The 26,866-nt window shown below is 32.9% G+C and overlaps 1 protein-coding gene across 1 annotated transcript; it reads left to right on the top strand.

Annotated features, from left to right (window-relative positions):
* The first annotated feature begins 6,209 nt into the window (after nt 1-6,209).
* LOC131849452 (glucose 1,6-bisphosphate synthase) lies at nt 6,210-26,859 on the top strand. Its single transcript, XM_059199531.1, has 12 exons — nt 6,210-6,498; nt 8,143-8,310; nt 8,978-9,069; nt 21,980-22,225; nt 22,669-22,891; nt 23,925-24,109; nt 24,276-24,472; nt 25,223-25,344; nt 25,561-25,737; nt 25,833-25,929; nt 26,235-26,388; nt 26,667-26,859. The coding sequence occupies exons 1-12, from the start codon at nt 6,430-6,432 to the stop codon at nt 26,758-26,760; spliced, it is 1,824 nt and encodes a 607-aa protein (XP_059055514.1). The 5' UTR covers nt 6,210-6,429; the 3' UTR covers nt 26,761-26,859.
* The last annotated feature ends 7 nt before the right edge of the window (nt 26,860-26,866 follow it).

Raw genomic sequence — 26,866 nt, 5'->3', positions numbered from 1 at the left:
TCTATATAAAATATCCATATAAAACGTGCAACTATGAAAATTTTCTACAATACTTAGGCAATTACTCGATGTAATTTTGTAAATTAAGATTTACTGAATTAACTGAATGAACTTAAACGTTTCACAATTGACGCAGTTTCTTGAAACAAGTCTGTTAGTATTACTATGTAATATTATATTATCTGTGGTATTACAAAACAATAGTATTATCTATAGTATTAAAAATATAGTATTTATAGTATTAAAAACTAAATTTTCACTAAAAAAAGGATCTATATGATCCATAACGGACTAAAATTTTGAAATAACGTGCAAAACAGTGGACTTTACAATAGTACTGTTGGTATGAACTAGTAAGCATAGCAATGCCTGTAACAGGTACATCCCGCTATTATGGGTGGGGATAGATATAGATTCATTACCAAATATGTGTTTTTAAGAAGAAAACTTTAACATTAGTATCCAAAATAAATTTTAAAAAATTAATTGTACATCTAAAAATTGCAATGTCTCTAACTACCCGCAATCGTGAAGGTATATTTTTTATTATTATCTTATTTTTACGCGACTGTTTATAAGAATGAATGGTTGGATGTTTGTTAATCTTTCCCGCAAATACTGAACGGATTTTAACGAAACTTTACATGTAGCTTATACATCAGAATAACACATAGGCTGTATTTTTTATTATTGAAATTTAACACTGATGAAACCGCGAGCACAGCTAGTTGTTCATATATGGCAGAAACGCAAAATAATCTCACACGATTATCCAATGCTGTACAAAATTAAAAAAATCTTTATTGATATGAAGTGCGTCAATAGCTACATATTCTGATAAATATATATGTTTTATGATTTTATATATACCTACATTCTATAGCACCGTAAGCCCGTACTACTTATAATTTGATTTAATGCCATCAATAAATCAGATCATAGCAATGTATTCATTTATACTTATGTGAGATTACAAATATGTATCTAAAAATAAGTATTTCATGAGTTCGTAAGTGAAAGAGCGTTTCATCTATTCAGCAATATATTACCGGTTTTTTATGAATCATTAATAAAAGTTATTGTATACTAACTAAACCCCCGAATGTATACTCCGCAGTAACTATAACTTTTACTTTTTTAAACCGATTGGAATAAAACAAACATTTATGTGAAGCTTATCACAATATATTGCTGAAAACCGCAATAAAATAGGTTAAGCCGTTTTGAGGTTAGCGCGTACAAATTCGCTAAAATATAGAATAAAATGTATAAATTATAGATTGGGTTCACACAGGTTACCTGGATAAGTCTCCCACCTAATAATTTTGTCATATATAATTTATATACAGACAGTTATATTTTTAATATGCGTATAGAAGTTATATATATTATATATTTAATTATACCTACAATAGAAATTTATTGACTCTATTAACACATAAAATTATTTAACTCATTTATATTAGTGCACCGCCAACAATCTTTCTCTGCACCACTCATGGTTAACTGGTAGATAACGCCGCATGGTGTTAAGTCCGCCATATTTACACATTGTTTTTGTGCATTAAAGTTAAATAAATAAAAATAAAAAAATCCTTACATATCAGTTATATGTGCTAATATTATAAATGTGAAAGTAGGGATGATTGTTACGCTTTCACACAAAAACAACTGAACCGATCATCATGAAATTTTGTACACATGTTCTTTGAGGTATTAGAATGAACATAGGATGATGACATATTATTTAAAAAAAAAAATATAAAAAACAAAAAAAAAATAATGTCTACACCTTGCTACTTCAGCGCCATCTAACAGCCAGTAATCCTTACTAATATTCATTTCTATTGTAATGATCTCCAATACTTATTTAATGGATTCAATGCGAGTGAATCCGCGAAGTTTTACGAGAAACCTCGGCTGATAGTTCATTCCGAGTAAATGTACGCGGGAGGAAGCTCCTCTGAAACCACACTGTCCTAGGTTTCAACGCGTGGGGATAAATTCCCTGTAGATGGCGAGCAGTGCGATAGTAAATGGTAGCCGTAGGCATCGTGTCGAACAATTCTTTACAAGACAGTCCCTTGGTATATTCGCTAATTATAAGTAAATATGATAAACAAATATGTATTTTTGGAATATGCAACAGGAGTCCTAAAAACAATAAGTAATAAGAATAAGTAGTGTAAATATTAATGTATAATTAGGGTATTACGTAGAGGTATTTGCAATAAGTAGTATAAGGATAAAAAAGGTTAGGAATATATGTACAGGATAAAAAAATAGGCCGAAAGAATGTCGTCACAAAGGAAGCGGCAGATATTACTATAGATACTAAAAAAAAAGGTATATTCGGTAGAACATAAAAAAAAGTTTAGGTGATACCAGAGAAATAATAGTGTATAGATACAGAGAAGATTCTGACGGTTTAATTACATGGGCATAACATGAAGTATATACCATAGACGTAAATTAAAAACATATATATACAAAGCGACTATCACTTACCAACAGGTGATCCATTAACTTCTTTAACATTGCAATTACATATAAAAACATAGGTACATATGCAACTGCATTGAGACCCTCATTTTGAAAGTCGGTTAAAATGGCATCAAATTATACGGATGTTCCAGAAGGAAGGTCCCCCAGTAGACCAGCTCGGAGTGCTTTGTTCCTGTACAGCAATTACAATTATGTGATTGACCATCACTGATTGAACGAGCCGTTTCCTAATCAACTAGTAGTGACGTCAGAGATATACATGCATCTGTATATAAACAGCTTTGTCTGTATAAATACATGTATAACATCTACGCTTAATATTAATGTACTAGAAATTTAAATAAATAAAAATAAACGGATAAAAGTGAAGAAGCTGGGAGTGTTGTAGATGTAAGTATACCACACTGAGTATTAGATAAGTTCGTTAATTCAAATCTTAAAAGCTTAGCTTAAAAGCTTATCAAAGCATAACACACTAAGCAAAAGCAATAAAACATTGACTTTTAAATATACTCGCTAAAATATTAGCAATGTAATAATATCTTGTCTATGGTATTAGTCAATAATATACATAATACAGTTTCACAACTAGGATCCTAGATGAGGTAATCGGAATCATTGTCAATTTACCAGTGTTTCGTTTACCATGACATAGAGTCATGGTTTGGTCAACATTTGACAAGCCTACTGTTAAATTATATTAAAGGATAATTAATCTATATAGTAGCACTATATAATATCTGAGCTGTATAAGATATTATATAGTGCTCTGTGGCAAGATATTGAGTAGAAAAAAGGTTCTGCCTTCACACTTCCTTCTGGGATCTATGGCCGACCGGGTAACAACTACCAACAATGCCTTTCATTATTTAAAAACCCAAAATATAAAAAATCCAGCTCATGCGTCTTCATGAAGTCGTGATGCCACACCCACCTTTTACTGAGTAGGTGAATCAGATATGGTAAAGACGTGCATGCATACGATTATGATTTGTTATCGGCGTTTCCATTACTGAATAGGCTATCAGAATTATAGACTTATGTACATACATTTTTTTTATATGAGCCATATTCGAACTCATGATCTTTTCTAATTCCGAGGAATAAAATATTCTCTACTAATTTATACAACTAATTATAATAATCCCTAGAAATATTGTTAGGTATTTTATCTATTAATTAGAACCATTTGCAAAGATTGCTTTTGTGATGGATCGTAAAAAATATTTCTTTTCGGTAAGACATTTAATAATGCAAGTATTTATCAGCTCTCAATCAATCAGTCTTAAAACCTAAGCCTAATACCCCTACGGGTTAAATTGTCATTGGTATTTATCATTTAATTAGTTGTGCGACAATGTACTTAATATATTGAAATCAAAGTTTAAATTTTATTACTATGATATCTGCCTGTTTGGTAGTAACATTAAAAAAAGTAAAAAATAGATAATAGAAGTCAATATTGTAACGGATCAGTAGATTGTATGGGTGTTTATGATGAAAACACGAAGATTATAATAGTGCAATATAACATTACAATGCATCTGAACTACGGTAAGAAAATAATGAAAAATTTCAAAAAAACATGACATATGAAAAGAACGATTAATATTATTAAATACCTACTAAATTTATATAAAAAGAATATTAAAAGACTTCGCGGTGGTCAGTCGCCGATAATCTTTTTAATAATATGTGAATCAAAAATTGTACCCCTTTTTACGAAAAGTGCGCGGGTGGAGGAGTATGAAATATCGCACTTTTATAGTTTATACAGAGAAAGAGTTCAGAATACTAATGTATCTTAAGATATGCATAATAAAGCATTAAATAAAAAAAAATATACACACTACCATGTATTTGACACACATACATATATATGTCTGTGGTTACATTGAGAGTCTATTAACATTGTTTGTATTTATTATTTTTTATCTATAGTCTTACCGAATGTTAAATTTATTATGGTCGAATTTCGACCACTGGGCGACCACTAGTTATTTCATTTGCATGTAGGCAACAACAGATAACATATATTTTTTGTACAGAAATATTATATATCGCCTGTAGTTTATACAATAGTTCTTTTTTCGAACTATTCTAATGCTGTTTGCCGTAACTGGCTTTTACTCTGGCTGGCTTCACCGGTACTCCAAACCCACTGAAAGGCTTTTGGACTGGCTGAGACAACTCTTGCCTGACGGATACGACTGAGGGTACCGCTAAGGGTTTGAATGTTAGCTCTGTCGCAGGGGGGTGCTGATGACCGAGTGTGTGACAAAGGCAAAATGAATCAGACCACCTCTACCTTAGATTAGATTAGAGATTAGAAGATAATATTACATGACCTTAGTATAGGGGGTAAGGGGATTGTTAGTAATATAGACTAATTGCTATACCCCATTGCTAACGATAAAAATTAAACTATATTATTGTAAACATGTATAATATATTAATTTGAAAAAAATACGAGCTGAGATTCTTGTCAGTTCTTCTCGAAATCATTCCAATCTGACGCTAGATTTGACATATCATAAGAGTCTATAATAGACCTACATGAATAAAGATAATTTGAATTTTTAATTTGAATTTGAATAAACTAAATAGTTCCGCAACACGACCAATATTATAGTAGTTTCATTAAAATTGTAACAACGTTCCAATGTTCCTTAGTACATATACCGCCTGCTATTTTATGTATAGAAAACTGCGTAACTTCAATATCCATAACCATATCAGGCGTTAAATTGATTTATCATAGCTACCTAATTATAATATTTGTATATACTTGAAGGTTTATATCGATCTAGGTATTTTTATGCTAATTATGTTTTATCATAATTGATTATTAATTTTACGCAATATACTTATATTTTTGGGTCTCAGGTGACATATTACGAAAACAGTATAAAAAATAAAAATTTACGCACCCGATACCGGCAGTCAATACTGTCAGTTAAGTTGTCAATGTCAATATGTGTCAGTCAGACGGAACTCTACCAGTGTTGACAGTTTACGCTAATATATCTATAATTAGGGTAAAAATTATTAGTAAATATATTATTATATATCTATATATATATATATACATGTTTCACTATTTTATACAGCATAAAAAATATGTATTTCTGTCATGTAAATTATGGTCCGATTAGTATCTTCTACGTTAACTGTACCACTGTACCTATCCTATTTACCAGATGAAGACAAATTGCGAGAAGCTCTATCACCAAGGACGACTACGAAGAGAATCTACCGGTCGCTGATATCATTATGAAAGCCATGACCACTCTGTCGAGTGTATACAACCACAGATAAGATAACATTACATAGTACAACTAGAAAAAGCTAAGCTTTTGTTAAAAATAAATTTTTGTTAATTCATTTATTGTAACATAGTAGTTTCGTAAAGTTTTATTTTAATAATAATAATTTTAAGCTGCAACCAAAAATAAGAAAATACATAAATTTCTTGAATTAAAGTAGAATGAAGGCAAATACTGGTAACATTGAATTTAAAGTTTTTAAAATTCTATTGTATTTCAAATTATACATAATATAAATTCAAATACATCACTTTAACTCTTTATATATAAATCTAAATGTCACATTCAACTTGTTTTCATTGTAATACATTGTGATTTATTATTATTTATTTTGTAATGATAGTGTATTATTATTTTTGTGTCCTTGTTTGACTAAGTACCACTATTTTGTGTTAGACTTCGCTAAAGAAATTTTGTCTAATAATTTTCTAAATTTGTACAAATAATATATTCTTTTTATACATTATTCTGTTAATAGTTATTTAACGTGCAATTCAGTTGTTACACCTGTTGTTCAAATTGAGTTTTAAATTGAATAGGTTCTAATTTTGTTAATTCTTAAAACATAACCTTACTATCTGGCAGTAATCCAGCTAAAATGACCATTTGCCAAAGCGGTGACCATAAATTGGATGTGGCAGTTAATAGTTGGTTAAAACACGACAAGGTAAGTATTTAATACAGCAATTTAAATATTAGGATTAACAAAATGTTGTCATTGAATTGCTGCATTTTGTTTATAGTTTATTTTTTATTATATTGTAGCGTTTTTATAATTTTAGGAAATATTCATACAAAACCTGCAATAGAATAAAGAATAGTGGATAATAATTTTAGTTAAGTCTTAAATTATAGTAAAATAAAATAAAATTGATCCATTTCTGTGTAAAGTTTTTATACTATATATACTTTATGGATTACTAGCAGACCCGGCAACGCGTCGCTGTGGCTAAGGTTCTTGAATAAAATAATATTGCGACTATTAATTGAGATGTATGCTATCCTATGTTTCAGGTTCGATCAAATTGCACACAATGTGTAAATCAAATTTGCAATAGGTTCAGTAGTTTAGGAGTCCATTGCGGACAAGCAATGTGACACATAATTTTTATATATAAAGATTTTCATATCCTAACTAAAATTAATTTTTCAAATCATTCATTTTGCCATGAGAACTGTTGTTTTCATTATTCCAAATTTGAATTGGTATATGTATGTAAATTTCATTAAGATAAAATAATAAACAAATTTCTTTCCTGATTATTATCTTTGTCAGACAATGGTGATCTAGACTCGGCATGTTATGGTAAACAGTGCCGTCTGACTGTCTTATACCATATTTAAACCTGTCCTCTGAGCTACCAGTTTTTAGTTTATTACTCTTTTATTTATATTCTTACTGTTTTGAAGTTTTGTATAATAATAATAACCAAATATAATTCACACAGCACTATCTAATCCCAAAGTAACCAAAGCTTGTATTACGGTTACTAAACAAGTGATACATTTAGTTAAATACTGTAATATATGTATGTGTGTAAACAAACATACAGGTACAGGAGTCACTGTCATCTAATGAGTAGCCATTTTTAAATAGGATACACAGAAAGATTGTAATAGATGTAACAATTATAAAAATCTGTGTTTTCATATAATACAATTTTTTTTGTTGGAATATTAACAAATTTCTTTGTTTGTGTTGTATGAGAAGTCAAAACCCTGGGTAGTAGGTTTATGTGCTAGACTGAGGCTGTCATACATTGTATGTGATCCACACATAATGTGTATATTTTGATGTCTGCTGTCTGACGGCATTGAATGTGTTTAACATTGTTATTAAAGACCATCGTTAAACTATGACTAGGATATTACTACACAGGTTGTGTAGCAGTAACATTAGTTTCAAATAGGCTATAAATTAGAAGGTATTATGTAAATTGACCGAAAAACCGACCGAATTAAAGGATATTCTTAGGAGCAATGGTTTTTGTCTCCTCAGGATAGTGTTTACTTTCCAACGGAGATATTTTGTTTATGCATGACTAGGATATAACTACACAGGATGTGTAGTGGTGTTTCCTCATTTATTTGGCAAAATCTGAAAATCTAAAAAGTTGTTACCAATGTCACAATCTTGATGAAATCTAGGACCTCTCCCACCCCTGAGAGGCGGCGCGAAATATATTGAAATAACATTTCAAATACAGGTTGAAATCCTGTCATAACTTGTCTCATTTTAATAGTTAAAATTTTGTGTTTTTATGACGTATATTATAATGGCCCCTTATTGTGTAATTGTTATTATACACAGAACCCAAAAACAATCCAAGAAGTAGAGGATGACATAGCCCATGCACGATGGGACAAGCTAAAGAAAACAATGTTGCACAGACAGAAATTCGGTACGGCCGGCCTGCGCGGGCGCATGGGGGCCGGCTACATGTGTATGAACGATGTAGTCATCCTGCAAACTGCACAAGTAAGAGATCCTTTATATTTATAACTAGCACCTGTCCCGGCTTCGCATGGATTCATATATGCATTTCTCTCTCATTTTCTATGCATTCATATATGTTCTATACTATAACACGCATGTATTATACATATTAACCTTCCTCTTGAATCAGTCCATCTATTGCTGAAAGTTAAAAGAAATAAGCGAACAGACAGCGGCGACTTTGTTTTATGCTGTACTAGCTGCGCCCGCGGTTTCATCTGCGTGCAATTTATAGCCTATAGGTTATTTCACGTGTATTAGTGTAGTATTATATATAATTTATACAATGTAAAGATTAACACTTGGACACACTGTTACGTAGTTATACTGCAAACTGCACAAGTAAGGGCTGCTTCAATTAACACTTGGAGATACTGTTGGTTCGTATTTCACTCTTATGATAATGTGTGTTAATTATTATTATGTTATAGGTAACTAAAGGTCAAAATATATAAATGTATTTAAATTTGTATTTGAAGGATTGTTTGTTTCCAGTAAATAATCATCAGGAAAAATGATGACTCAGTTCCATTTTCCCCTTATTCTTCACTGGTGCCCCGCCAGTGTATAGTGCTGGCGGGTCCATTTTCAAATACAGCTATTAGAAAGATCCATAAGATGTTATCTTAACAGAAATGATTTGTTTTAGGGTCTGTGTTCATACATACAAAAGCAGTGCAACCAGAGTCAACTACACAACGGCGTTGTTGTTGGATTCGACGGACGCTACAACAGCAAAAGGTTATATATTTATATATTCTTAATTACACAATGAAACTTGTACAAAAAGTTTAATGACGTATAGGATTTTCCATCAGATAACCTTTGTGTATAAACAAAAAACGTTGAGGCAGTCAAGGCGAAAAACGGTCACAAAGTTACAATTTATACAATGGATGTTTGTTACTCTTTCACACAAAAACTACTGAAGAGTTTTTAATGAAACTTTACTTTAATATAGCTTACTAACTACTCGCCCCGGCTTCGCACGGGTGTACATGTATTATATATATAAACCTTCCTCTTGAATCACTCTATCTATTAAAAAAACCGCTTCAAAATCCGTTGCGTAGTTTTAAAGATTTAAGCATATATAGGGACGGACAGACAGCGACAGCCACTTTGTTTTATACTATGTAATGATGATACATCAAAATATCATATAGGTTATAATTTAAAAATATATTATATAAAATGGGTGAATTATAATAATTAATGTCAAGTAAGTGTGAAGCAGACGAAATTGCGCGGACCAGCTAGTACTATATAAGGGTGTTTGCCAATTATTAAATTATTGTTTAATTATTTTTACAATAATTAAGCTACAAAAATTATTATAAAAATATTTTAAAAATTGTGTGCATTAAATAACTAAGTATGATAATATGAGTTGTAACAATATTTTCTTTGTATGCATTTCACTTGATATCGTCCTTAATTCTGAAAGTTCTTTGATGATTCTATGAAATTGGAGTGTCTTTGTAATATTATACTAACCCTTTTTTACTATATGCATATGAATATAAATACGGTACTATTGGGAAGTTTCAGAAATGATACGTCGATACAGTAGTACATTTAGTTTATTCCTTTCTTCAAATTACACTCCACATAAATTGCGTCGCTGTACATTCACGACTGGTCGTCTCGGTCGCCTCGAACAAAGAGAGCAGCCCGCTCCTTCCTTGTTCCCGGCCTCTTTATCTCTATTCCTATTGGTGGCGGCATAATCGTGACGCCACCAACTTCACGTGACTTACTATGGTTTTTAATGAATGAAATGTAAGTAACAAATTAGTCAACCGAGTGTTCTTTAGGTATTGAAGCTAACAGCTCGGCCATCCTGTTCGAAGCGAGTCCCTGCGCGCCATTACGACCAGGCATGGTTATGATCAGCATAAATTGAACAATTATGTAATGTTTATTATTTACAACAATAACGCTAACATACTCAAAACGTCACTATACGAAAATTAATATAAACTGAAACATTTATAAACAATTATATAATAGAATAACAAAGATATTATTTTCCTTAATAATAATAACAACATTTTATTTGCAAATATGGATAATCAATAAGGTGTTACAACAGTTTTGCTATATATTTCGTTTATATTATCTCATGAGGTGTGCCAATTTAATTGGTAAGTTCATACAACATTCAAAAGAACAACTATTTCCCTTTATTATATGGTAATGATAATCTTTATTAACAAATATATATAATAATTTATTATATTTAGCCCTGACTTTCGAATTAGGTAAATCTGTGCCACAAAAGCGAGTATGTTGGAGGGGGAACCTCCAACACACTAGACACATTTTAAACATCTTAGTAAATCGTTAAATGTCTTTATATTTATATTGATTTCTACAGATCTAACCATATAAAATACCTAATGTAAAATTAAAAATGATCAATGTAACAAATAAGAAATACAGACCCAACACAAATACCCCTGAACAGTCACAACAATTCGCTCGTCAAAAGAACGAGCAAGTAACCTGCGCTTTGCTTTTTCAAACAATTGCTCAGCATCACATATTTATGATCTTGTGCAAATACAAACTTTCAAATAGCAAGATTGTCATAATTGACATTTTAATTAGTTCGGTATACCTATTTTGTAGTTGTTTAACGTCAAATAACTGTCTCTTTAATACAGTCATGAAAATTAGTTAACAGTTATCATGTAAATCGTCATATGTTTTCAAGATTCCTGAAATATGCTTAGTAATTGTAGTTTGTTTAAAATATACATAATAATAATAAAATATACAAAGATATAATTTTCTCATCCAATAGACATATTATTTTTTTCAGTCCATCCGCAATTCCGTATACATAGATGTGTACCCATGGAAAGTCAACGATTCATTCAATCCATTGTCAAGGAATTACCGTAATACTAATAGATCATTAGTCGTCGGCACTAGGTTACATTGATCTGCACACGATTGATAAATTGTAAGAGTTTGCGAAAATTTGTAGAAGATTAAATAACAAAACAAACTAGAACCTAATAAAGTAATAAACCTATAACATTTTTTTTTATATATACATAGTTATATGAAGTGTCACTTATATTACGCAAAGTGGAGTCTATATACAAAAATGCATATATCAGATATTTGTGGGGTTCATGAACTTTAGAAATAATATATTAATGAAAGAGGTTAGAGCAATTTTAAAAGATACCAACATTCCATGGATACACCACCGTGAGGACACCTGGTCCATCGTGTGGCAGTGAGGGTTTCTCCGAGCAGTTAGAGACCCCTTTGTCGACGGATACGTCAACACCCTCAACCCTCGCGACTCTTTTTTTTGCCCAACCAAATCAAGTAGGAACCTGCCAATGCAAGTTTACACATTCCAGTATAGAACTCACTATAGTTCTATACAGGCCAAGATCTTTTGGAAGATCGTCGTGAGATTTCTGGTTTACTTCTCATTTCCACCATAACTATAGATTAACCGCATAGTCATATTTCGTTAATTCGATTATTAGTTCTTAATATTTATTTGTTCTTATTACATGTTTCACTCGTATTTGTTTTCCATAACACAGGGAGCTCTACCAGTATTATACGTTTAGTTTCTTGAATAAATAATTTAATTGTATTGAAAAGAGAATTATTTAATGGATTAGATTTTCTACACTAATTGAAAAAGCATATTTATTAATTTTTAAACAAAAGTCTCAGAGAAAGATCATCTATAATATATCGAAAGTCGTCTGAAAATCCGCGAGATAGGTACAACTTAGTATTTATGTCATTTAAGATATTTATTCAAACTGAAGAATGTTTATGAATGGTAATTTCCTCAAAATTGGCAAAATAAAATTCCAGATTACTAATAGCACGAACAGTGGAAAATATTGCAAATATTTTTTTTTTTTTGTTCTACTACGGTAAAAGATAATGAATAGATTTCCATTTAAGGGATTATTTCTAACTTAAAAAGGACTTAAAGGTATGGCAGAATATAAGCAGCGCGTAAAAGTTGCTTTACTTAAATAACTATTTAAGTGGTGAGACCTAGTAACTTAGATAATATTCCTATTACAGCTGATAGTTATGAGTAACTAGTCAATTTTAGTTTCGAGATATGACATTTGAATAAAAATATTTACGAAATCATACTGTCGGGAATAATTCTGTGTTTTTTCGCTAGATGGCGCTAATTGTACTTTTGTTTAATACAGTTTCCTAGATTCAGCGGTGTTTCATTTTATAATAAGAAAAATCAGTAATTTAGGTAGTTTAAGTCAGATTCAACAAATCGATATTACAATCGATTATTCATGTGCTTTGTTTAATTATTTCTGTAGTAACTTAGAATGTGATAATAATTCATTTAATGATTTAAACGAGATCCAAAAAAATATTGAAAACTAATGGTAACCATTGATATCACGACGACCTCTTTACTAACATTAAAACAATTTATTACAATTATAGGTGTACGGTATATGGTTTATAGAACTTATTTAAATAATCCCGTCTTTGTTTAAGAATGATCATATCATTATAAACCACATACATTACACGTCACTCAAGTTCAGTGTAACAGCTTAGGTATTACAAAACATTAATAGTCAATTTCCGGTTATTAACAGTTAACTGTAAGACAGTTTCGCTACTAAAAGATTGTCCTCCCAATCCAATTATTAATTACAAGAAAATATTATTCAGTAACGTATTCGTAACATACCTACTGCAAGCGCTAAACAAATTATACAGAGGACTTGTCTTGTTCAATTTGGTTAACACCCAAGTTGTCGTAAACCCATAACAAATAGATTTGTTTTTGTGATATTAACATAGAATAGGTTATCTATCTACTACACCCTTTATACTATTAGTACATACACCCTTTAACCAGGGTTTGTATTAAAATATTGTAATTTATATTATAATATTACTTGTTTATGCATATGCAATGACTGAGTACCTGGTGATACGTAACTTTTAAATGACGAGCTGGATTTGATGCCGTGGTTTCTTTAGCTACGCCTTCCTTCGGTTCACTTCGCAGCGCTGCCCAACGGCGATGTACTTCGCCGATACAAAATAGGACCATGAGGCTACACGATTACTCCTTTACTAGGACCCTGGCCCTCTCACCTGGGCACTCCTGGGTAAAATCTAGGCCTCCCGCCTCGGCACTCCTGGGTCAACCCTGGCCCTCTCGCCTGGGCACTCCTGGGTACCCTGGCCCTTTCGCTTTGGTACTCCTGGGTCAACCCTGATCACCTGGACCCTGTCCCTGTCACCTGGGCTCTCCTGGGTCATTATCGTATCCACCAACTACCTCATTGATTTGCTCGGATTTTCCAATGGACAATTCGTCTCGTTCCATCACTGAAACTTAAAAGTTTAATCCATTATACACTGTTTCGCATACAATATACACATATATAACCACTTAAGTATGAACCAGTCTTCCTCTTCGTTTTAGCGGGTCTACTATGCAGTTAAACATTATTTATGAAAACTCATAAGGGTAGCAATAGCAAAAGTCTATACAATATACCAGTACACAATATAACGGTCCAATTGAATATACCATAAGTATGTTTAAAATATATATTGCATAGTAATACATCAATTTTGATACAAACTGTAATTATGTTTGAGGAATTATTTCGCAAGTCCATATTCAAAGTGTACCAGCACTAAGATTGGACGTTCGTTACTACGCCCAATGGATTGATGCATTTTTTTAATTTGAAATATAAAACTATATAACAAAACTTCTATTGTCGCAGTTTACTCGCAGAATAGTCTAACACAAGGCTTTCGAGCTATGTATATTCAAACTCTATTCAATGCATGATGATGCCCCAATAACGGTCGATCCGTCTAAATTCCATCACTAATAAAGAAGGTCGTAACGCTCCCAGTAGCAGTGATCAGACTTCCGCACTCAACATACGTGGTCTCAAACATGCTCACAATAGCAAAATTATACACAAAATAATATAGGCCTATTAAGTAATGAATCAAAGACTGTTATATTGACAAATCACGGTCTATTTCGTACACAAATATTTTCTATTGCCGTTTAGTGTGTCAATAATTTATTTATTTATTTGCACACAAAATAAAATTACTACCATTACAAGAATTTTCCAAAAGCCTGCAATTAGTATAATACTGGATTGTAGACCCATACCACAATATACCTAGAACTTACATTTAATACGGTAAATAACGTTAAATAATCAAATGTATATGGAAAATAAATAATATAGGAGTACTGCAACGCAATTAATAATTTTTGGTAGTTTATGTTGTCTTTTACATAAAAGGCTCAAATTGAAACATTCCACATATACACATATTGTAATCTGCAAATTGGCAATCCCAGATATATATCCCAGTCTTTAATCAATGTCTGAACATTTTGAATTATATGTGTACCATACAATATTATAGCTCCATATCTGAATTATATTCAAATACACTAGGTAGCGTCGCGTGTGTAGTAAATGCAAATAAACTTTATCGGAAGAATGCTGCCGAATATGTGTGGTAGATGTAGTAATGACGACAGTAAAACGATAACTGCACTTGACAATGTTGTCATATGGTCCCGAAAGTTTAGCTTGTTCTCGAAAAGCACGGCCAAATCATTTGAGAGGCAATGACTCGCAAGAATCCTATCTTTAAGGGCATAGACATATTCGAATTTATATATATTTTTAAATGTTTTAACAAATTATATCACGTATGTTAACTGTATAAAATTACGAACACATCAATGAGAAAGTGAATTAAATATTAAGGAGGAATAACAATATGATAGTTCGGTTGATGGAATGAACAGTGTGTTAAAGCCACACAATCGTTATCCTATCATATCAATTCTAATCGCGTTCAACAGGTACTTCTTATTATTTTTGTACCTTAAAATTTATAAACATTATTATTGCGTCTATTGATATTAACAAAATCCATTGTGCCCATTACAAGACACCGCAATATATATTTCATATATGTATATATTCAATTACCACAACCCGCATGATGGCGGGCGAACTACTTTCCAGGGAGTCCTGGTATCCTGTCGGAACCGGCCATCGCCGCATCTTAGACGTTATTATTATTTTATTTATTTAATAACATATTACAATGTGTTAGCATTTGTACAGTTTTTACTACTAATAAATTTATCAACACTATAAAATTACTGTTCCAAAAGTAAAGAACGCAACCTGCCGTCATAAAGTTTCCCATTGTGTACCATCTTTAAGATATTCACAATATTAAAGGACGATTGTATAATGCTATAGGGTAATCCATCTACGAGTATTTGCCGTATGTTTCTAGCGGTTTTCACAAATATCATTACTAAGAAGGCTCTTTAAAAAAAAAATATACTTTATTTTCAGGCTGGTTCATTTGACCCGAAAGTATAAATTATGATTTAGAGTGCATAACTTTTTAGAATTGAGATTTACGGCACAACGCATTTGCATGCCATAGAATAGCCCTGGTAAGATGCAAACGTAACCATCCCTGTACGTCCATAAACTGATACTATATCATGCAATCGCAAATAGCCAAATAATGAATTTAAAAATAAAATTATAAAAGTCATATTTGGAACGTCACGCATGGAACATTGATGTTATTTCGTTTTGCTGTTATACATTTGTTTTTTCACTTCTCGAACATTCCGTGGCGTCACTATTGAATTCAGTGTACAATAAATTCTAACCATTTCTTTTCTTATGGAGAAAGAAAATAAAAATGTTACTTGCATTTGTAGGCGTGGCAAGAATCCAATATAGATCTTGTTGATCCCAATTCTGAAACTATTGGGAAGTTTCAGAAATGATACGTCGATACAGTAGTACATTTAGTTTATTCCTTTCTTCAAATTACACTCCACATAAATTGCGTCGCTGTACATTCACGACTGGTCGTCTCGGTCGCCTCGAACAAAGAGAGCAGCCCGCTCCTTCCTTGTTCCCGGCCTCTTTATCTCTATTCCTATTGGTGGCGGCATAATCGTGACGCCACCAACTTCACGTGACTTACTATGGTTTTTAATGAATGAAATGTAAGTAACAAATTAGTCAACCGAGTGTTCTTTAGGTATTGAAGCTAACAGTACATACACCAAAATAACATTTTTTACTATTTTTGTCTGTCTGTTTGTTCCGGCTAATTTCTGAAATGACTGGACCGATTTTGACGGGACTTGTTTTGGCAGTAACTTATGCTACTTTTATTTTAGAAGAATAAAGTTAAACTCCACGCGGACGAAGTCGCGAGTACAGCTAGTTATAACAAATTCACAGCAGTAGCTAATTAAATGTTAGTGTAACTTTGAGTGGAATATAAACGTTTGCTTTATAGCTATTATTCGTGTATAGACGGACGAAGTCGCGGTAGAAGTTAACTAGTAAACGCAAAGTGCTGTAACAAAAACATGTGTATGAGTAAACCATCACTTATCAATTGTTATCGGAGTATTTTAGTCGGCGGGGGTCACTGTATGTAGGTAATTATGTGTATCATATCATATCGTAACTCAAGAACACATATTTATTAAATAATATCAATAAGTAATAACAAAGATGCTAAGAAAAATATCTTCGTCTTTTTTTATAAATGTTACTGGAATGATACACCACCCTAATTCTTGTTTATTGGGAGGATGGGGATTGTAATGTGAACAAATAATCCCATGTCAGATTGACCTCCCCGTAGTTCCCCCAAGAAACCATAATGATAAAATTCTGGTGAATTTACCACTGACCTAACCTCATGTTCATCTTATCATCCTCCACTGATGCCCTGCCAAAACATAAAAGCAGGCGCGTGCATCTATCATCCATGGAAAAACCTCGTGAATTCACCGCCAATTCAGGGTGGTTTACCACTATGATTTCAAGGGGTGGTGAAGCTTTTTTCTGACATCGATGGATAGATATTTTAACTCAAGAACACATATTTATTAAATAATAATATCAATAAGTAATAACAAAGATGCTAAGAAAACATATCTTCGTCTTTTTTTATAAATGTTACTGGAATGATACACCACCCTAATCCTTGTTTATTGGGAGGATGGGGATTGTAATGTGAATAAATAATCCCATGTCAGATTGACCTCCCCATGGTTCCCCCAAGAAACCATAATGATAAAATCCTAGTGAATTTACCACTGACCTAACCTTATCATCCTCCACTGGTGCCCCCCCAAACCGTGGCGCGTGCACCATTCCATTATCCTCTGTGACAAAACCTCATGAATTCACCGCCAATTCAGGGTGGTTTACCACTATGATTTCAAGTGGTTGTGAAGCTTTTTTTTTGACGTCAATGGATAGATATTACTTTAGTAACTGGTTCTCATTTACGGTACTTATGTTACTCGTTACATACGAGTTAATAGAGGTTTTGTGAGGTAAAAGATAGCTTATGTTCAAACTCGGTTTGTATGCAGAGTTCATGAATTTAAGGTCGGATTTCACCAAAGAAACTGATCGCGTTTAAACGTGTTCAAAGCTTCATTTTGCATTTCACCACTACAAATTTCGCTAAACACGTTTATAAATACTGAACGTCTGATTCCCTACAGTTAACTCTTTAAACGTATTTAAAGCAGCTGTCAGTTGTCAAACAGTCATCAATCATATATTTGACAATATAATATCGGGAATAAATAGAAAATTGTCAGTAGTGTACTCGTAAAAAAAATCCTCAATAAAATAATGTTTTACTAGTTTATAGGTAAAGGTTGTTGTTTTTTATTTGTGTACTCGTAAAAAAAATCCTCAATAAAATAATGTTTTACTAGTTTATAGGTAAAGGTTGTTGTTTTTTATTTTATAGTCGACGGTACTTATTAAATACAAAATTAAAAACCTATCCTAATTATCACATGATTGAATTACAAATATTTAATTTTAAAAATTACAAAGATAGCTTCAGCAATTTAATCTTGAAAGGTAACAAACACACAGACACAGTTTTTGGAATTTATAATATAAATATATATACAAAGACAGATTTAGCTTTAACGTCACCTATTTAAACTTAGAGATAAGAGAATTGCAGATATATTATTATATACCTACTAATGACTCAATATTAATTCATATTTCAATTCATTATAAATATACACAAAGACACTACAGTTATAGCTTTAAAGGTAGGTATGTAATTTTTAGGCTTAGTAATAAAAATTTTGCATTTTGCACTGTACAAAGGCATATTGAAATATGCCTTTTTACAGTGATATATCTTCACTGGCTTAATTGTTTACTTATATCTGTCTGTAAGTCAAATAAACGACTTACTTTATTAACTTTATTGTTTTAAAACAATAATTTCTGATTAATGATAATTCTTTGTTGCATTGAACGATAACAAGTGAATTATAATTGATTAAAGATTAAGAGCGATGTAACCGCGTTTTGTAATTTATTATTACAAATGGTAGTAGTATGCAGGCTTTGTAACCTAAAAATATTTAACGAATATCGAACCCACGACTCTTTGTTTATATGTATAACTTCTCTGGAACTGGTCGGAAATCAGTTTTTCTATTAACTGTTGTAGTTCATGCTTTGCTTTGCATTGCATGCATTTAATAATTTTGTGGTTAAAATAAAATCTTTAATTCTGAATTAATTTGAAGATGAAAAAAACTGACCCTATACAGCAATAAATACGATACATATATAGCGGCCTCGGTGGTCTAGCGGTTTACCACATCGCTATACTTCCGATGGTTGCGGATTCGATTCCTCGCACGTTAGAAACGAAAGATTTGTATTCTGAGTGTTGTCTATGTATATTATATATCTATTTCCAAAAAATGCATTTAATTAAGTTTCTACCAGTTGTCTAGTACCCATTAAACAAGTTCTGCTTACATTTACGCATGTCTGTCAAAAACTGTCTTGGATTATTATAATTAGTAGTATTCACAGGAGATATAGTAAGTATTGACTTTTATCCACAACTTCGGCTGCTGTTTTTAGACGTCCATATGTGCCTCCTGATATCGATATATCGTTCGTCAAATTTCATTAAAATCTGCTCAGCCGTTTAGTCCTCAAAACAAACTAAACAATATGTATTGTCCTTCTTTATTTCAATTTCAATCAATACAATATAACGATAATATCAAATCGTCATGTCAAATATTAAAATCAGCTCAGTCGTTTGCACATAAAAAGACAACAAATTATATAAAATGGATGTAAAAAAAATTATACCACTTCAAAATTATGACTGTATTTTATATTTAACAATTGGTCATAAAAATACGTAACTCTGTTATCACGACTTTGTGTTTATCACTATGTGTGTAATAGTAAACACTTAACGTAAACGTTATAGCATGATGTTTAATAGTCTATGAATAGAAATAGAATAGAATAGAAAATCCTTTATTCAAATAATCTTAATTTAAGCACTTTATGAGCGTACTTATGAGCACTTATGAGCGTAGATTAAAAAAAAAATGTTATGACTGTTCAAGTCATAACATTTTTTTTTAATCTACGCTCATTCGGAAATTGTGTCATCACAAAAAGAATGTGCAAGAAACTTGTGTGTTACTCTTTTAAATAATCCTTGTAAGTTCTCATTTTTCAAATCGAAACGTGTGAATACAGACTACCAACTAGCACTAATTTATTAGGGTCAAATATACATAAATACACATGACTTTACTGAAGCACCTTCACAGCATAAAATTAAGTCGCTTCGCTCGTCTGTTCACTTAGATCTTTTAAACTATGCAACTGATTGTAATACAGTTTGTAGCAATAGGTTAAGTGATTCAAGAGGTAGGTTTATATGTATAAAACATGTACACCCATGCGAAGCCGGGGCGGTCAGCTAGTTGGACTATAAAATGTAAAATTAATTGTTCAAATCGGACTGATACATTCAAATTATCTAGATATAACGTAATAACTCGACACGGAGCCATCTAGTCCCCAGTTAAGCAGAGCTGTGCTATGGGTACTATATAATTGATAAATACATAAGTATTATACATAGAAAATACCCATACCGATACAAATTATACTTATGAATACAGATGTTTAGGCCGTATGAAGAATCGAACCTACAACCATCGGATGTAAGACGGTGTGTTAAACCGCTATATCACCAAGACCGTCACATATGTTGTAGTTTTATTTTATATGTATAATATATAGGTAAGAAGAAAATAGAAGATACATACTAGAAATACAGAAATATTATATTAGTAACGATTGTCAATATATTGAAGTGTAAACAAGAAAGTACAGGAATGTACCTTATGGTGTTAAGTCCGCCATTTGCACCTTTATTTTTTTTTTGTATTTGTGCATTAAACTTTGAATAAATAAATAAATGTACAATAAAATAACTATAAATTTAAATACAAATGTACATAGAATAAAAAATACATTTCTGATAAGCCAACAGAATAGATCCCTCATATAAATATAGATATCCACATATATCGAAATTACAAATAATTTATGATCACTGATTAAGTTATCTTATTAGCCACTATGTTCACCGTATGTTTAGATATTCATTTGTATTATAGGCTAGGGCTACGGCTAGCCGTTTACGATCAGACGGGCCGTATGCTTGATTGCCACCTTAGTATTATTAAAAAATATTATAGCAATGTACGATTTCATTTCTCTAGAGTTAGAGCCAAGTTTTTTAGTTCTTGGCTGTAATTACATTCCGAACTGGCGCGGTTCCTAATTTTACATATCACATTACAGATATCTGTAAAAAAGAATAGAATAGAATTGCAAATCATTTATTGAAATAAACTTATATTGAAGCACTTTTGAATAGTCATCACATTTTTTTTCACTCTACCGCTCATTCGGAAAACTTTCTCATCACAAGAAGAATGAGCAAGAAACTTGCGTGTTGCTCTTTTAAATAATTTTGTTATTACTTTACAATGCAAAAGATTTTGAAATTAAAATAAACAAATAATTACTAATATAAATTACTTTTGTTAATATTTTGTTTCTTGCTTGTTGCATGTTACAAAAAGTATTAAACGGATTTTCATTGTGTGTTCCTTCAATGAAGTGACTTCTGAAAAAGGTTTAGATGGTAAATTCATTATGGTTTTAATATAAATTTGTTGAAATATCCGAAATAAAGTAGGTCGCTATTATATCGCTGAGGTAGTCTGTGCAAAGTCAACCGCATTTGTCTCTCGTATTTAATGGATAATAATGGTATGGGTCACCTGCCTCCGCTAATGGTTTACGCTGGCGGGGTACCAGTGGAAGATGAAAGGATGAACATGAGGTCAGGCCAGTTAGCCCATCGTGGCAAATTCAACAGGAATTTATAACGATGATTTCAAAGGGGAACCGCGTGGAAATCCACCTGCCATGGATGCCACTGCCACACTGCGTTTGTAACTCTGTCTTATTTATTACATACATATGTCCATTACGTACGCTTTTTGTTATCCCTTTTGTTATATTTACTTTCTCTATCCACACAAAGGTAGTCTGGAAGAGATTATTTAGCGATAATACGTTTTGTATCAGTTAACATATTTTTATTATTTTAATTTTTTGTTCTGTATTTGTTGCAATAGAGTATAAATAAAATGAATATATTATTATCACAGGTTCGCAGAATTGACAGCAAAAGTCTTCGTGTCAGCTTCTATACCAGTCCACCTGTTCAGCGCTGTGTGCCCGACTCCCCTCGTGTCGTTCGCTACAATACTATATGGCGCAGCGACAGGGGTCATGGTGACAGCTTCCCATAACCCCAAAGATGACAATGGGTACAAGGTGTACTGGGGGAACGGTTCGCAGATCATCACGCCCCATGATGATAATATACTAGATGAAATACAACAGTGTTTAGAGTAAGTAATTCTCACAACTGGCTTCAAAAATGGTGATTCTAGCTTTCTTAAAACGAATTATGATAATAATATCCCTGGATACTTCACACAGCGCCATCTATTCATTGATTATTTTCCCACCACACTACATTGTGGAATCTGCTTCCAGCAAGGGTATTTCCGAACCAGTACGATATTGAAATCTTTAAGAAAAGAGCTTGGTCTTACTTAAAAGGCCGGCAACGCACTTACAATTCCCCTGGTATTGCGGGTGCAGGTGAACCGCGCAACCTTGTTTGTCCCGTCTGCTATAAATAATAAATATTTCTAAGCAAAGGTGAGCTTATGTTACGGGTATATTAAACAACTGCACAAATGCTGCACATAATGCATAAATACACACCTTTTTTGTAACTACATACATTTGTGATTTGATGTATTATAAGTTCATCTTTTCATTGCAGTATCCCAGAAGGACATTGGGACATACAGAACATAAGGACACACCCACTTGTCACCGATTGTTTAGAAGAAGTGACTACAAAATATATGGAGTACATACGGAATAGCCTCAACGAGAATATTCTAGAAGAGAACAAAACAGCAGCGATAGACGTCGTGTACAGTGCAATGCATGGTGTCGGCTATGAATACGTTGTTAAAGCATTTGACACTGTTAATTTAAAGGTATTACTTTTAACAATGAATTATAATTATGTATTGTTTGAAACCTGCTCACGACTCGTCCGTTCCGGTTACTGTCTGTCCTCGGCTGTTTCTTTTTTTTCGGACTACTCTAATGCTATATAGAGAAGTAATAATAATATCTCTGGACAATTCACACAGCGCCATTTAGTCCTAAACTTTTTTTTTTGGACTACTCTAATGCTGTTGGCCGCAGCTGGCCTTTATAGTTTCACCGGACGATAGGGGCCAAGTGCGGATTCCAAACCCGCGGAAGGACTTATGGAGCGGCTGAAAGCCAACTCCCTCCTAACGGATACGTGTCCTTGGCTGCCATGGTGCCGCCTTTTTACCTGATATCTTTAGACTCCCACTCTCGAAATACCGGAAGTGATAACAGAACTAATATTCTTATTAAAACCGGAACTGATATTACTCATTATACTAGAGAAAGACGGTACCAAATTTCCCGCTAAGCAGCAAACTGTGAATTGCCTATATTGTTAATAATAATAATAAAACAGGACAATTCATACAGCGCCATCTAGTCCCAAGTTAAGCTGAGATTGTGTTATAGGTGCCAGACAACTGATAGATATACTTGGAAATAAAATTTTCTGGAATGTCTGAGTGTTTCCTATGCATGTATGCATAGGAAACACTCAGACCTATACAAACAATCTTACTCATGAATATAAATATATTATAGTTAAACGGGTCTTAAAACGAACAACTTTATAGTAAATAAAGGTATTTACCTCTTTCGATGTTTCGACTAGGTTGTACGAGCCGTGGTCACGAGCTAACTGGTACTAAACGCGATAATTTAAAAATAAATAACTGTTTGTACTGTATGAGGAATCGAGTCCGCCAATATTGGAAAGCGGTGTTCAAACTTGTAAACCACCACGGCCGGAAGTAGGGCTAGTATACCACTGTTTTGAAGCTATATTTAATACAAGAACTTAATTAGTTTAGTATATTATATAGTATATATAATATTTCAGATTTTTTATATAGAATATATTTATTATAGCCACCAATAAGCGTCAAGCAACAACAAGACCCAAATCCTGATTTCCCAACGGTAAAGTTCCCAAACCCTGAAGAACTGGAGTGCCTGAAGCTGAGCCAGCAGCTCGCTGAAGAAAGGCGCGCAAAATTAGTGTTAGTCAACGATCCAGATGCAGACAGGCTCGCCGTCGCCGAGTATGACGTTGTGTAAGTCTTTTTGTCAGTTGAATACAAGCTGTTACTCAAACATGTATATATTAGTTCATAATACCCTAGTCTAGCATTGAAATATTAACATTCCATTGATGGAAAATTATTATAAAATGTTTACAGTAATTTTCTGTAACTTAAAACCTGGGTTATTATTATTTAGCAAGCAATCATGGAAGATCTTCACTGGTAACGAGATGGGAGCGTTGCTAGGCTGGTGGCTACTGCAGCAGCATGAAGCGCGAGGTGAAGCCGGCGAGGTGTACCTGATAGCCAGCGTCGTTAGCTCCAAGATGCTGAGGGCCCTCGTGCGGGGCAAGGGAGAATTCGTTGAAACCCTCACAGGATTTAAATGGATGGGTGAGCTACCTCATATGCTATTATTTTTATGGATAATTAATGGAATGATGCACCCACATGCGCTAACGGTTTACATTGGTAAGGCACCAGTGGAAGATGATAAAATGAACATGAAGTCACATCAATCAGCCCATCTTGACAAATAGCAATTTACCACGATAGTTTCTAGAGAGAACCGCGTAGAGGCCAGCCTGACATGCTACAATGCTATTAGTTAAAATTTTTAAAATAAATTTAATTAATTTCAATAAATTGATTTGTATGTAGTAACATAGTGTACCTTATGTGAAGTTGATACAGTGAAATTTGAGATCTTTTTACTTATCGAAAGGTACATTATTACAGTATTACATAAGGTACGCATTATTTTAATATATCCTAAAAACAATATTGTTAAATACAATAGAATTTTTTATAGTCTTTATTCTGATAGACAAATTAACTTAGTATTTGGTTATTTTATTGTCTCGATTCATCAATTTGTCCTACGACATGTCCTCTAATAGACTCTGGGCAGTTCCCGGGACTTGTGAACTGGGTTTAGATTTAAGGGTCTCCTTTGCGGACATACGTCAACCCTCACCTTCACCGCTCGTGTTTCTCTTCCTGCCCAGACTTTCTAGAACGGCTAAGATGCTTTAGAAGATTGTAGAGATTTCGCTTTTATACCTCTCGCTCCCACTTCGACAGCATATAAATTAATAAGCTATTCCCATACATACTTATGAAATATGTTTCTATTTATTACAGGAAACACGACGTTGCTATTGGCACAGCAAGGCAAGTTGCCGTTGTTTGCATTCGAAGAAGCAATCGGATATATGTGCAACCATCGAGTGCCGGATAAGGATGGTGTATCGGCCGCTGTACAGGTAACCAGATATGGAATTAAAATAGATTACAATACAATAATCATTAAATTTTTACTTCTGGGAGGAACGGCTCATCAACAGATTTAATGATACTTAATCAAATATTCGTTAGCTATAATTTAAGGAACATCTCTGATTACGGCTGTTAATGTTAAAACCAAAACGACATTGTCTGTGTCTATTTAAGTAAAAAATACTTGAAATATTCCACTCCAGGTGGCGTCACTAGCGTCTCATCTCTATTCTAAAGGATCTTCACTCGCAGAGCAACTGGTCAACTTGTATGCAGAGTATGGGTACCATGTCACACACAATTCATACTATATTTGCCACGAGCCGGCAATAATTGAGAAGATATTTAGAAGAATCAGGAACTACACCGTACCTGGAGAGGTAGGTTTTTTTTAATGAAAAAAATTTCGATTGTTGTCCCTATTGCATTTTATCTGAATGTTTTTTCAACTCAATCAAATGCTTTCAATTTGTAGTATCCGAAGAAAGTTGGTACCAGTGAAATAGTACAAATAATTGACCACAAGACTGGGTTTAGAATGCCTGAAGACGTCAATGGGGATGGACATTTAAGTGAGTATTTCATTGTTCATTTAATGCGTAATTTTTTATTTATATCCGGCTCGAAGGACCGAAGAAAGTGAAGTTTAAGCCCACAGTTCCGTGCTAATGATATGTTTTTTTTTATAAAACCGCCTAGGTTGAATAAATGTAATGAGGTGAAATGTATTATGAGATGAAATTGCATGTGTCCGGCATTATCGCTGTCGGCTGTCGATATTGCACAGTAAACGGGTATGTGGTATGGCCCGCAGCCTCTTTATTTCACTAATTACAGACTATTGATGATTTTTTATTTATTTATTTTATTTATACAGAGGTGCTAGGCACCGGTCTGGACCAGGACTACACTAGCGGCGAGATGGTGATGTTTTCGTGCGATGGCGGACTTACAGTTACCGTCCGCACCAGCGGCACCGAACCCAAGCTCAAGTATTATGCCGAGCTCGTGTGTAACGCACCTACACGCACGTGAGTCTTTAACACTACTTTTAACTTTATAACCCATTTTTCGTTTCAAAAGTAGGTTTTCTGGGGTGTACCCTATCTGTACCAAATTTCATTTTAAGCGGTTCAGTAGTTTTGTAGTGAAAGCGCGACAGACAAAGTTATTTTCCCATTTATAAGGATAAACTATAGAGGCTAAATTACAGATAATACATGTTAAATTTTCAAGTAATGGATTGAGCTGTAACCGTGTAGTTTTTTAGTTTGACATTCATTTTTAATTATTACTATATTTGTTACAGCGAACAGGAAGAAATGGATATTAAGATGAGGGGAATGGTACAGGAATTCGTAGAAGAGCTACTCCTACCCAAAGAGAATGGGCTAATAGGGTAACTGCAATATGTCACAAAATATAATATAATACAAATTAATATATTACCAAATATTCTTATGTATCAATAAGTTTTAATGAAACATTGATTTAATTCAAATTACTGAT

The sequence above is a fragment of the Achroia grisella genome, unplaced genomic scaffold (genome assembly GCF_030625045.1).
Source record: "Achroia grisella isolate CSIRO2021 unplaced genomic scaffold, CSIRO_AGI_Agris_v1 utg642, whole genome shotgun sequence".
In the NCBI taxonomy this organism is placed as follows: Eukaryota; Metazoa; Arthropoda; class Insecta; order Lepidoptera; family Pyralidae; genus Achroia; species Achroia grisella.
Note: the sequence above shows the minus strand (reverse complement) of the source record. Positions and strands in the feature narration are given on the sequence as shown.

Coding starts and splice junctions, on each gene's coding strand:
- LOC131849452 (XM_059199531.1), top strand. CDS start 6,430: ATGACCATTTGCCAAAGCGGTGACCATAAATTGGATGTGGCAGTTAAT. Junction 8,311..8,977: donor TCATCCTGCAAACTGCACAA/GTAAGAGATCCT, acceptor GATTTGTTTTAG/GGTCTGTGTTCATACATACA. Junction 24,110..24,275: donor GTCGCCGAGTATGACGTTGT/GTAAGTCTTTTT, acceptor ATTATTATTTAG/CAAGCAATCATGGAAGATCT.